Genomic DNA, 13,389 nt, shown 5'->3' with positions numbered 1-13,389 from the left:
CAACCTAGTCTCCTGCCCTGCTATCTTCTGTTCTCAGATCCATCTTACTAAAATGTAGAAATACTAGCACTCAGCTGGTAAAATTTTTTTAATAACTTCACGCTTCCTACTAGGATGGAGTCTAACTTTTTTGCATGCCATAAAAAGCCCTTCACTGTTTGGCCTCCTTCTGCCTTACAGATTATATTTCCCACTAATGTATGGTTCTGTAGAGTACGCCCATGCCATACTCACCTGTCTTCATGCGCTTGCCTAGGGTGTTCTTTTTTGTGAACAACTCTTCCACTTTAAAGATTTCTGCATGTGCATCTTAAGTGCCCAAGAAGACCCTGCAAAACCCCACCCTTGCCTGTCTCTCTGACTTTGCCATACACTCTCCTCCTCCAGTCCTTTAGGTATTCTTTCTTTTCTTCCATAGAAGCAAACTCCTTTCCCCTTCAAGGGCCTTACCCAAGCTGTGCCCTCTGCCTGGAATTCTTTTCTCCTTGCTCTTCATCCAAGGACTCCTACTAATCTGTCAACTCTTGGTTGTCAGGTCTGGTTCCTTAGGGACTCTTCCACTAGCCCCAAGATTAGGTTAAATGTCCCTGATAAATGATCGCAGAGCATTCTCCTTCATGTAAGAGTATCCTCCAGTTTAATTATATAGCCTCTTGAGTAAATTTACTCAACTCATTGACTGTCTTCCTTGACAGAGTATAAGCTCTAGGAGGGCAAGGCCCATGGTTGGTCTTATTCATTACTCTAACCTCAGTGCTCAGAACAGTGCCTGGCTTAGAGTAGGTGCTTAGTAAGTGTTTGAATGAATGAGTGAAAAACAAAGCCTTTCCTGATGCCCCACGAAGTGCTGGCTCTCTCCTTGTACAACCTTCGCTTGCATCTTATGTCTTATATTCCTGTATCGTAAGATGCGCTGTATGTCTGTAAGTCCCTGGGTGGTGCAGGTAATTAACGTGCTCTGCTGCCAGCCGAAAGATTAGAGATGTGCTCTATCCAGAGGTGCCTCAGAAGAAAGGCCTGGAGATCTACTTCTGAAAAATTAGCCATTGAAAACCTTAACCTTATTGTGTGCAGTTGTATTCTGACACATGGGGCCACCATGAATTGGAATTGACTCGAAGGCAACTGGTTACTAGTTTTGACTTGAGTTTTGTGAGGGGTGGGACCACCATGTTTTGTTCATTTTTGCTTCTCCAAGCGTCAGGAACATTAATTAATAATGTTTGTTATTTCTTCATAAGATAAATAGTTCATTTACTATCTCTGCCCCTATTACCCCAACCAATAGGAAGGTATTAAAAAAAAAAATCTAAGTTGTAATATCTAGATTTTATTATTATTACTGTATTTATTAGAAGTACCACACTGTTGTCATGCCCTAAATGTAGCTCTCAGGTATTGTCATCATAAACCCTCCTGAGAAACACTGACTAAACACCTACTGTACACAGGCTAGTGGTTTGATAAGGTCTGTTTCTCAGCAGGCTTTGTCAGGCTGTCATGAGCTTATATTATTTTAATCTTTTTTCTTGTAGAAAAAAGTATTTTTAATACTTTTCTGGAACAGATGTAAAAAATAGTTTTACATTGAAAGTAAGTACAAAAGTGATTCAATGTACAGAATTTACCTTTTTCAACCGTGCTTGTATTCTTTGAAGGAGCCCTGGTGGTACAGTGGTTAAAGCGCGTGACTGCTAACCAAAAGGTCGGTAATTTGAGCCCACCAGCTGCTCCACGGGAGAAAGATGGTGACATTCTGTTTCTGTAAAGATTTACAGCCTTGGAAACCCCATGAGGCGGTTCTACTCTGTCCTGTAGGGTCGCTATGAGTCAGAATGTGGCAGTGGATTTGGTAGATCATAGTATTGTGAAGAATAAGTAATTGGACGTTTTTTTTGTCTCTTGCAAATCCCCCTCTTACCCTTGGCTTGCTAATTTATCCTTAGTAGCATTTATGTGGTGGTGCTGGTAGAAAGTGCAAAGGCGCCCATAGCTGAGTGAGCCACTTGAGCAGTAAAACACGGCGATAGGCCTGTTCCCTTCTGCAGATTTACTGGCTCTAGAGTGGCTGTCACCACTTGTGCGGTGGCAGAGGGGATAAGCAGGAAGTGGGAGAGGAAATGAGATGTAGGGTGGAGTGGGAGGAGAGGAGCCAATGGGGAAGGTGAAGAAAAGGAAAAGAGATGGCGGACCTAATGGAGAAGCCACGATGATTCTTAGAAGATGTGAAAAACTGTGTTTTCTTAGTCAGACACCTTATTTGTTAAAATCTGAGCAGAGAAAAAACATTTCTGTGTGTCAGCTTACAGGAGTACTTTGGGCTTTTTCCTCTAGTGTTCATTTTCCTCTTTGTGATCATTTCTCCCTCTTCTTGTCTGAGTTCTGGTTTTCACACCTTACCTGATGCGTGCTTCTTGTCTGTAGTATGATGTGATTGTTCCCTGAGTGAGCAGTGCCAGCATGTTTCTGGTACTTTCGGAGCACAGAGGGAAGGCATTCTGTGCCTTAGGGAGCTTATGTTCCAAAGGTCCTTAAACAGCGAATGATTCACGGTTGTAGGCAGAAATAGGGAAGTAAAATTCTGAGCTACAGTTGAAGTTCAGATATTGTAATTAGCCCATGGCCATTGCCATCAAAGAAAAGGAAGGCATTGAGTCATGTCTTACATTGTCATTTTAGCTTTTTAGCAAGAGTTTCTTTGGAGCATGTGGTGTCACAGTTACAGCTCACTGGTGTTTCTCTTTTTGATTTTCTCAGTAAACACATTTGATTTTAGTGCTGAGTCAGATATCCCCACTGTCGAAGGTAACTTAAGCAGTCTTAACAGTTGGAGCACAGTTTATGAAGCACGAGTTGAATGATCTCCATGGTAGGAAGACCCTAACTAGATGTATTTTCTGTAGCTCTGTTTCATGCAACTGTTCTTTAAATATTTAGTATAAAATAGGTGATATGTCAGTAATATGGAGATATTTTAGTAATGCGGAGCAATGGCACAGAATAAGAAAAACATTTTGTTGAATGAATTAATACACGAGCAGGCTGAACGATATGTGTTGGATAGGTATACATGTGATCCTTTTGCTTTTAATCTCTTGGAAGATTTGAGAAACCATTACTGAATGTTGAGAAAATAAAAGGTGGAAAAGGTGGAAAATTTTCTGTTCATAATCCTCTCATTTTGAGTATTAACTAAGTCTCAGAATCTTACGTGTTGTCTTTTGCTCTGTTTTCCAAGTATTGCCATTTTTCACTGCTTGCTTTGAGAACCAGACTGTCTTAAACCTAAACATGAGCTCTGTGCTTGGCACATAGTACAAACCAAAACCAAACCTGTTGCCGTTGAATCGATTCTGACTCATAGTGACCCTACAGGACAGAGTTGAACTGCCCAACAGAGTCTCCAGGGAGCAGCTGGTGGATTTAAACTGCCCGCATTTTGTTTAGCAGCTGAGCTCTTAACCATTGCGCCACCACTGCTCCCTTGGCACATAGTAAGTACTCAGTAGTCATTATACGCTGTCAGGCTGGCTGGCTTCAGGGGAGAACTGCTTTCATGGCCATTGTCTTGGCTCTGCCTCTCTTCCTTCCAGTGATTTCACAATTTATTAGGATTTTTACTTTCTTCAGAGAAAGAGGGAAATGAATTATTTCACTATGACATGTATTTTATTAACGATGGAGATATCTAAAGGACTTTAGGATTGCATCCTAAGCCCTTGTTTTGAAACTGAAATTCCTACAGTTAAAAGAAATCAAAAGTATATAGTTTAATATTCAGAGTCCATTAAACATTAAAATGCAGCGATCTATCATTATTTGACATTTTTCTTTCCATTAGTCATAGGCACAAAACACTCATTTCTATTAGGAAACCACGGAGGGAAACACCATATTGTAGATACCAATTTAAAGCAGTTTCCTCCTCCTCCTTCCCCCACCCCCAGCTGTGAGGTGAGAATAGTGGTCACTCTGGTTAGTATCTTTATATTTGAGGACTTTGGAAGGTGGACAGGTACTTCAAGGGGAATTCTGTGCTTAACTAATGGCTTAACTCTTTGTATGTAGTAAATAAAGCGATTAGCTGATTCAAATCATTGGGAAAAGTTGATGAAATTTCTCAACTGGGATCAACCAAAACATGGCCCTTCCAGGAGGATGCTTGCTTCACAGCGCAGTTCGTTTGGCTCTTCATTCACTAAACCTAGTTGAAAGAAGTCCAAAAGAGATCTATTTTAGACCAAATTCGCGTCAGCAGATAAGAGAGTGTTCAAGTATATTTAGCTGAGGATGATACATACATTGTAGGGGTACTTATATAAGCACTTGTATATGTCCCCATGTAAGTGAGTGTCTCCATGCAGAGATTTCTGTGCTACTTAATTTTCCCAACATTACAAAAATTACTGACATCGTTTCTCGCTCATTCTCTTTTGAACAGGATCATGGATAGAAGGATTTTCCTATTCTATCCATCCTCATTTTTCAAAAAGAAAAATAAACTTACAGGTTTTAGTCTTTTTATTACATTTTAGAGAAATACCTCAAGTCCTTCAATGTTACTGCTAGTGAGGGTTGTACTTTTTTGGAGAGAGAGAGTGTGTGTGTGTGTACATTTTTTATTTTTTAAATATGCAGGCAGCTCTTCATGACAGGAAATAAAATATGAACACTTTTCACATTTCCAGAAAACACATAAATGTCGAATTCTATACGTCCTTCCAGTGCCGACTCTAACAAATATCAGGAGAAAATTTAAAAATAAATACTTCTAGAAAATGTTTTCAGTCAAATTTTATGTAGGTGGCCAGGAGGAAAGAGGTTGCAAAGGAAGGCTTATGTTGCTTTGTTTGTTAGTTTTAGTGGAAGATACTTGGTCATGCACCACTGACTTGAAAGGGGTATTTAAGCTGCTTCTCCCAGTTGTAGGGAAGCATCCTTCCTGGGGCGCAGACATGATACCTGCAGATGGAAGCCAGCTTCTTCTCAGCTTTATGGACCACATGTTCCTAGACATGTACTCATCCTCCACCCTGGGCTATTAGTTGGAAATTATGGAGACCCCCTAAATCCTGTTTTGCATGAAACTGAAGCTAGAGGACATGTTCAGAAAAGCTGTTCTTGACTGACTAGAAAACAAATAATTGTATTCTGTTTCTGATCTTCATTTATAGCACCAGCAACAAGTGGTGCAGGCTGTGGAACGGGCCAAGCAGGTGACCATGGCAGAGCTGAACGCCATCATTGGGGTACGTGGCCTTTCCATTTTAGCTCTGATCTTAGTGTTTGTCATCAGCTCTCTCACTCTCTCTTTTTAAATTTTATTCCATCAACGGGGCAAAAAGAAAAGTGAAGTTAAGCACTTTGCCTTAAAAGCTCCTGAACTTTGATGGCTATTTCAGAAACTTTGGATCACGTTCTCACCAGTTTAAGGTGATATGTTTCAGAAAACTCTCCTCTAAGGAGAATGGATATTTCTTTTTTGTAATATATCTTTCCTTTGCAGTCAGCTTCTGTTGCTAGCTTATGCCAGTAAAAAGATACAGATTGCCCTGATGTTAAAATGACCTACTTTAATCTCCCAGCAACCCTATAGGACAGAGTAGAACTGCCTCAGAGTTTCGAAGGAGCAGCTGGTGGATTCAAACTGCCGACCCTTTGGTTAGCAGCCCAGCTTTTCACCACTGCTCCACCAGGCCTCCCAAATGATTATGTAGAGTATCTTAAATTCATTTTTAGTGAAATTAAATGTATACTTTAGCATCTCCCCTGCTACTCTTCATCCCTCTGATGAGTGGTTCTTGTGGGCTAATGACTGTTTGTACTAGAAATAATAGGTGAACCATATTTTTTGAAAAATTGGTGGCCCAATTACAGAATCCTTCCTGGCAATAACAGTAGCATTAACGTTGCATAGAAACCCTGTTGAATTCATGGGTTTGGGCAATCGCTCCCACTCCACTTACAGTTTTGTTCTTCCAGATTAAGGTAACAAGTAATAAAATAAAAGTGAGAAATCTTAGCTGAAAAGAGCACAGTATTCACATCTACATTTATGCAAGCTGGTACAAGCAGTCCCCTAAGTTATTCTAATGAAGACACTGCCACTGTACTCTCCTCTTTCTGCCCCTTCCCAAATACTTCTTTTGTGTATAGATTATACACAAAAGTGATTATACACAAAAGTCTTTTCTCTTTTTTTCCCCCTTAGTGTATCAAACACACTCTGAAATGCTAATTATTCCATTTACTTTCATTAAAATTCAAATTGATGAGTGAAGATGCGGATAAGGGTCACCTGATAATCAATCTGAAATGAATCTATTGCTTCAGTTATGCCTCTGTCTTTTAACAAGGAAATCAGAACTCTGGGATCACTGCTGAAGGTGGTGGAGCAATAGTGTAATTGTCGCTTGTTTTTTAATGGTCTGTTTTGAGCTCTATTTTGTGTCTGTCCCTCTAACCACAAGCAAATACTGGTAGTAAATTAGAAGACATAAACGGAAAAAAGTAACCTTTACTTCCTGAGAAATGCCCCTTGGAAAGAAGAGGTTGAATCAGAGCAAATCACAAGCAACATTTGTCGTACATTTTTATGCTCCAGTGAGGGGAAATGAGAGATGAACACATTTCACAGTTCGTTTCTATTTCCTGAAACTCCAGAAACCAGCAATATAGTAAATTAAGAAAATAAAGTTGAGAAAGCTTGAACCTTAAAGTTAGGTATGTATGTGCATACCAGCTGTGTTTGTCTGAAGTGAGTGTGTGCGTATGCACGTGCGTGTTGTATTCATGCTGGGATGGTATAGGATGGTAGCTGGTTTTGTTACCACATCTCCCACAGGTCAGAAGGGATAGAACAGACATTTCTCACCCACTGCAGTGTCTGCTGTTCATGGAGAGAAGGTGTGGAGTGATGACTGATGGGGGAGCTTGCTGGGTCATTTCTGGCTTAGTGCTTATTGTTTCTTTGAACTGCTGAGATACAGATAGCTGTCCTACCTTAGGTCTGATTGGCAGTCTTTCCTAGGAAAATAGAATGCTGTTTTGTTTCTTTTCCGAGTCTTATTAGTTACTGTTTGTACAGTGGAGCGATTAACCTAAATCAAAAACACATTGTTTGGTGTTTGAATGTTGCTTAAAAATGTGAGGGAAGATGGAGGATCAGAACAAGTTCCCTTCTCTTCATCACATCAAGTATATTTTTAATGCTGTTTTACATCTCTTTCGTTTTTACATACTTTGTATTGAATGGGGCGACAGATTACCTTTTCTCAGGGAATGAATGCTTTATTACACATAGCCGAGTTACTGACATGTTGTATATATATGGATTTAATTACTAAAATAAAGTTAATTTAATTTTTTAACCTAAAAACTTATTTGAAGAACTAACTCAGTAGAGCCTCATGTTATCAAAGCAGCCAGCCTATAGTTGGTGGATCCAGGGTGGAGTTGGGGGGATTCCAAATTAGTTGTATCTGAGCAGAAAATGGAGTCAAAATCACATAATCTTACTATTCTGAAAAATAAATTGCAGGAACAGAAAAACAAGCCCAGCAGTTTTAGGGAACCACAAACCGAGTGAGCAGGAAAGAGCCTAATTATAAACTCAACTTGATGAATTTCTGCTGCTGCTGTTCTCTTTCTTCTTTGTCTTTTTCAGCCCTGGGTAGTAGTACCTTGAGTCCAGGAGTTTTCAGAGTCAAAACCCTGTGGAATTTTAAATGTACCTGCTGTCTGGGTGCCTGATTAGCACCTGTCCTCTAGGGCATGGCTGTGTTGTGAGGCGGCTGTGTTTTGACCTGGCTACCAAAAATGATGAGGGGTCTATTTTAGATTTTTGTCACTTGAGTTTTAGAATGTAATCGGCAGTGATTTCCTGGGTTGAGGGAATGAAAATGTTTCTCCAGAGAAGCAAAGGCCCACCTAAGCCCCTAGAGACCTTCATTTAGGTACCACTAGGTATGTGTCTGTTTTATATGTATGCACACCATCCAGACAAGCACAAATGTTCCCAGATTTAATGAAATCTGATGAAGCACCTTTTTAACTCTGCAGTATTATTCTACCTTCATTGGTAAATGAGCCAAGCCAGTGATCCATGCAGTTTAAATGCAAAATGCTGAAGTGAGCCTGAAACCTGGAGAGGCGGCTTGTTCTCTTGACAATAAGCTAGTTGTGTTTAATGGAATGAAACGCAGTTATGATGATTTCTTTCACAGGTCATGTTCAGTTTAAAGCTGTTGATAGATTGAAATAAGTTAAATATCATTTATCTTTTACTTAGAAGGGGGAAAAAATCAGGGAAATTTCTGTGTTGTTTCCTCTGGTTACTCTCCTGTGTTTTGTTTTGAATTGGTTGTATTGCACATTTGCTGGAAGCTTTCCCTGTGTTCCCCCAATTGTGCTGTGGAAATGTTATGTATCTAGTTTGATCTTGTCATATGTCCTACTAGCCACCGTGTTTTTAAATTAGAATCTCTGCAAGATCACACTGTTGGAACAACGTACAAATTGTAGTTTTAAATCAGTAATATGATCTAATTAGAAATGATGTTTTCATTTCCTGTATTATTAAATTGAGTCATCTGACTATCTTAAAATGCTTTTTAAATCCATTACACTATATAATCAGCACATGCTGTGTAAATGTGGTTATGCTTGATAAAGGAAGCTGACTTGGAACCTCCTAAGAATTTCACCAAAGAAACTCCCATTAAGAAAAAAGTTATGTTCGCGTGAACACTGAAAAGGAAAATGTTTGGCTTGTAAAAACAGAAAATGTGGTTTCTTTGGATTGTTTTTTCTTCCTCTCTTCTTTGTAGCCTCTCCTAACTCTTTGAGGAAAAAAATGATAGAAATGTATGTATTTTTAAAAAAGAAAGTACCCTCTCCTGAAAACCCCTTCCAGAACAGGTATGCCGTGGTGTTCTAGGAAAATGCAGTTTAGCACAAGAAATGCTGAACCTCAATTTTTAGCAGTGACATTTTAATGATAGGAAGTCTGCAAAATTATTTGCCATCAATTGTGAAGGCAATAACAAGCCTTGGTGGTTTTTCACACTCTCTGTGTTAAGTGCTTTCAGAATGGCAGCGTAAACTGTGTTAGAGAACTCCAAGGAAGTAAAACTGATTAAAATGTTCATGCTTGAATGGTGCTGATGGAATAGTTCATTTGGACTTTCTCTACCTCCTGCAGCTCAAGCTGAAATATTAAAATTCAGTGGATTTAAATCTCTCTCCTCTTAGCTCAGGAAAAAAACATTACATTTTAATAGGTTTTAAACCCATAATTCATTGGTTTGGAGCAGCACTGTTAAATCTATTTAAATATTACTTGTATTACTAAGGAAATGATTTAAATGACTTTGCCTTTACCATCCTATGTGTTTGAGTTAGTTTAAGAAAAAAAGACAATACCTTTGGGTTTTTTTTTTCTCTTAGAATTTTGTTTTATTGTCATTGTGTGATTGGCTCTTAAATTATAAAAATATATATATTCCAGATTGACATGCTGGCCGTGGTCTTGCAGTGTGACAGTTTTAAAACATATGTCCCTCCTTTTCCATTATAGATTTCAAAGCTGCTGTTTTAATTTTCAGAGGCATTTGGTTTTGCTTTTGTAGTGATTTCCCTCGTCTTCTTTTTAAACAAATTAGCCCTGAGGGCAAGAAATGGAAAGACAGAGATGTATGTGTGTGTTTGCATGCGCACATGTGTGTTTCTCTTCCTTACATCACAAGTGTGTGATGTATACACCTGTGAACACAGGCCTCCAATAACACAAAACTTGAAGGAAAATTAAAAAAAAAACCTTCACTTTTTTTTAACAAGAGCAAACATCTATTAAACATTCAAAGGCCTATTTTAATCTTCTTCGCCTTTGATAGTAAAGGGCTTTCCAATAGGTATTGTTAATTTGCAGTAGTTCTGCTGTAATCTTCTTTATGCTGTTATCCTTTGGAGGGGCACTGGTATCCCCACAGTATCCTCACCTCACACACCTCCGTCTTTCCCTCTAACCTTTGTTACTACAGCTGTTCCCCATGGCTTGATAGAACCTCCCTTCAGCTACACTGCAAAGCTCTTGCTTTCCCTCAGGGCTTCTTGTGGGGCCTTGTGGGAATCCACTCTTCACTCATGCATGCAGCCTGGAAAGATGAGGGAGTTAGTGCCCCATGGGCTAATCCTGGACCCACGGGGAAGGGAGTTCCTGGAACGCTCCTCTCTCCTGTCTATTGGGACGGTTTTGAGGTGCTTTCTACACTTTTCCACAAAGGGTTCTAGCAGGATTGAGTTTGTTGCCCAAGGTGGTGATCACCTGGGGCATACAGACTTGTTTTGAGTTTCCTTCCTTCCCTGATTCACTCTCCATAGCCTCCTACTCCTGTTCCAGAGTCATTTCTCAGAATAAACCACCTGCAGGCAAACTCTGTGCTAGGCTCTGCTTTCCAGCGGGAACTAAAACGGGAAGGATTTAACGTTATAGGCCTCAAGCTCTTTCAGGGGCCTTTACAATGTCGGTAGGCAATGACACTCACATGCTAAAGTCATAGTTCGTTTTCTATGCTTAAACACTTTTTTTTTTTTTTAACTACTCAGTCTTTACATTATTTTAAAGATTACTTCTTAGTAAACTTATAAGTGAGCCTCACTTTCTTGCTCTGCTTCCCTCAACTGATTACTGTCGGTATTTTCTAAATGTGTGTAATAGGAAATAAACTTAAAAATGAGCTATAAAATAATTTGTATTATAAGAGGCTGTTACTCTAGCTTTGTTTTACTGTCTTCACAAACTGCTTGGCGTTTAAAGGCTTTATACAATATGCTGCCACTGGCTGCATAATACACCCAGCTTGCTGGGATGAGAGTTGGGGGAAGGAAGCTGTCTTTTAAGATGTGTTCTGGTTTTCTTATATTGGGGCTTTGCTCACCTGCTCTCACAAAGCATAATAAAGCCGTGAGTGCATATAAAACAAAGCTGTTTTACCTGGTAAGTCTGTATATACCTCTTTATCTTACGTTGGTACATCTGCCCTTCACTTTTTTTTTTTTTTAAAACTGGTTCATTTACTGTGGAGCAAGGGACTACATTATTGAGTGATGTACTCATCATCAAATCTTTCTGCTCCGATTTGATGAGGCTCCAAGAGGCAGTAATTTCCCTTCTAACAAAGACTCATACATTTAAAGTAACTTTTTCAGCTCTGCCTCCACTTCAGCGCTCCCAAACATACAATAGGTACAAAGCAGGATTTTCTAATTTCTAGGAGTTAATTTCTGTTACAGAGTTTCTCTTGGAAGAAATTTCTAGAAGCCACCCAATCAAAATTGTGGTTTTTTAACAAGTGTTAACCTTTTCTGTTTGGGGAGGAGCTCTCCCCCACCCCCTTTCCCTAATAGCTACATTCAGTGTTACAAGAGTTGCAGAATATGTTTGGTGCATCTGACTTAGCTTAAGGCAGGTGGGCACTGGGCTTCCACTATAAGAAAAGCGGACTTTCCCATGTTGGTATCTGTGAATCTGCATTTCATTAGCACCAGGTCAGAGCTTGTGTAACTGTTACACAGAAAAGCAAGTTTCATTCAAGGTAGCTTTTGCATGCTGTGGATTGTTATCCCTTTTTAGGGTTTTATTTTTTTAAGTTGCTGCTCCTTTTCTAATTCTTTTAAGACTTTGTCCCAGTAGTGTTCCTACAAGCAGTATCACCAGTTCCCAGTGACTCACAGACCTTTTTCCCTTGTGGGCCAAGCCTACTTACTATTCTTCTAGGCTGGAGGGAGGGGGGAAGCCCAGGCTTTTGTGAGAAGGTTAAAACCTTTTACTGCACACTAAGAATTATTTGGAGCCCTGGTGGTGCAGTGGTTAAGAGTTTGGCTGCTAACCAAAAGGTGTATAGTTCAAATCCACCAGCCGCTCCTTGGAAACACTATGGGGCAGTTCTACTCTGTCCTCTAGGGTCACTATGAGTTGGAATCGACTTGACGGCAGTGAATTTGGTTTGGTAAGAATGATTTAATGATTACATCTGCCAGTTCATTCATTCAGCAAATATTTGAGTACCACCTTTAAATCTTATTAAAAGGGAATGTTTTATTTTCATTTGAATGATATTTATAAATGTTTTCTGAAATTACATTTAAATCATCTTATTAAGATTTTGATAGTTGTAAGCTGCCTGGTTTTACATTTTACTATACATAATCACTTATTTTAATTTCGATGAAACTAGTTTCTAAGGCTAGCAGAGTAAAGAGAAATAGATAATAGAAAACATAATAAAATGAGACTTCATGCATTTGCAAATTTGTATTTTTTTTATATTTGCAGATACACAGTTTGGAATTAAGAATCAAGAAATACACATTCATTATTGATATTCCCCATTCTTTTTTTAAAAGTCAGATTTATTGAGGTGTAGTTTACATAAAATAAAATTTACCCTTACATAAAATAAAATTTAATGTACAGTTCCATGAGTTTTGATAAATGTTTACAGTTGTATAACCACCACTACTATCGAGAGAGAATAGTTCTCTCATCCCCTAAATATTTCCTTGTTCTCCTTTGTAGTCAGTTTCTTTCCCTACCCCATCCCCTGGCAACCGTTAATGTTTTTTTCTTCCAAAGTGAACCTTTTCAAGAATGTCATATAAATGAATCATATAGAATGTAGCATTTTGAGTCTTTATTCTTTTATTTAGCACAATATATTTGACATTTGTCTATATGGTTGTGTGCAGTAGGAGTTGTTATTAGGTGCCATGGAGTCAGTTTCGACTCATAGTGACCTGTGTGACTAGTAGAACTGACCGATAGAGTTTTCTAGGTGGTAATCTGTATGGGAGCATATCGCCAGGTCTTTCTCTCACAGAGCCACTGGGTAGGTTCGAACCACCAACCTTTCAGTTAGCAACCAAGTGCTTAACGGTTGTGCCACCAATCCAAAAAACCAAACCCACTGCATTCAAGTCGATTCCGACTCATAGCAACCCTGTAGGGCAGAGTAGAACTGCCCGATAGGGTTTCTAAGGCTGTAAGTCTTTACAGAAGCAGACTGCCACATCTTTGTCCCTTGCAGCAGCTGGTGGGTTGGGTTCAAACTGCTGACCTTTTGGGTAGCAGCTGAGCACTTAACCACTGTGCCACCAGGGCTTCTTTTTATTGGTGATAATCCTTTGTATGGTGGTGCCATTTTATTCACCCCTTGAAGGGCATTTAGATTGTTTCCAGTTTTTGGTAATTGTGAATAAAGCCACTGTAACTACTTACGTACAGGTTTTTGTAAGTGAACATTAGTTTTTGTTTTATACATGATTACCTAGAAATGGGATTGCTGCATTGTATGATAAGTGTGTGTTTAACTTTCTAAGTAATCGCTAAAC

The 13,389-nt window shown here is 39.2% G+C and overlaps 1 protein-coding gene across 3 annotated transcripts in view; it reads left to right on the top strand.

Annotated features, from left to right (window-relative positions):
- The window catches only part of LOC101345649 (transducin-like enhancer protein 4), a 175,191-nt gene that overhangs the window by 62,688 nt on the left and 99,114 nt on the right, over positions 1–13,389 (top strand). For 2 of the 3 annotated variants that reach the window (XM_012557530.2, XM_004383275.2), the window contains exon 6: positions 5,175–5,249. The exons of the other annotated variant lie outside the window; for it this stretch is intronic. In XM_012557530.2, the coding sequence (XP_012412984.1) occupies positions 5,175–5,249 (75 nt within the window). The remainder of the gene's footprint in view (positions 1–5,174; positions 5,250–13,389) is intronic. 3 annotated transcript variants of the gene reach the window in all.

This window comes from Trichechus manatus, unplaced genomic scaffold (assembly GCF_000243295.1).
Source record: "Trichechus manatus latirostris isolate Lorelei unplaced genomic scaffold, TriManLat1.0 scaffold00107, whole genome shotgun sequence".
In the NCBI taxonomy this organism is placed as follows: Eukaryota; Metazoa; Chordata; class Mammalia; order Sirenia; family Trichechidae; genus Trichechus; species Trichechus manatus.
The sequence above is the reverse complement of the archived record's forward strand: the minus strand, read 5'-3'. Positions and strand labels throughout refer to the sequence as shown.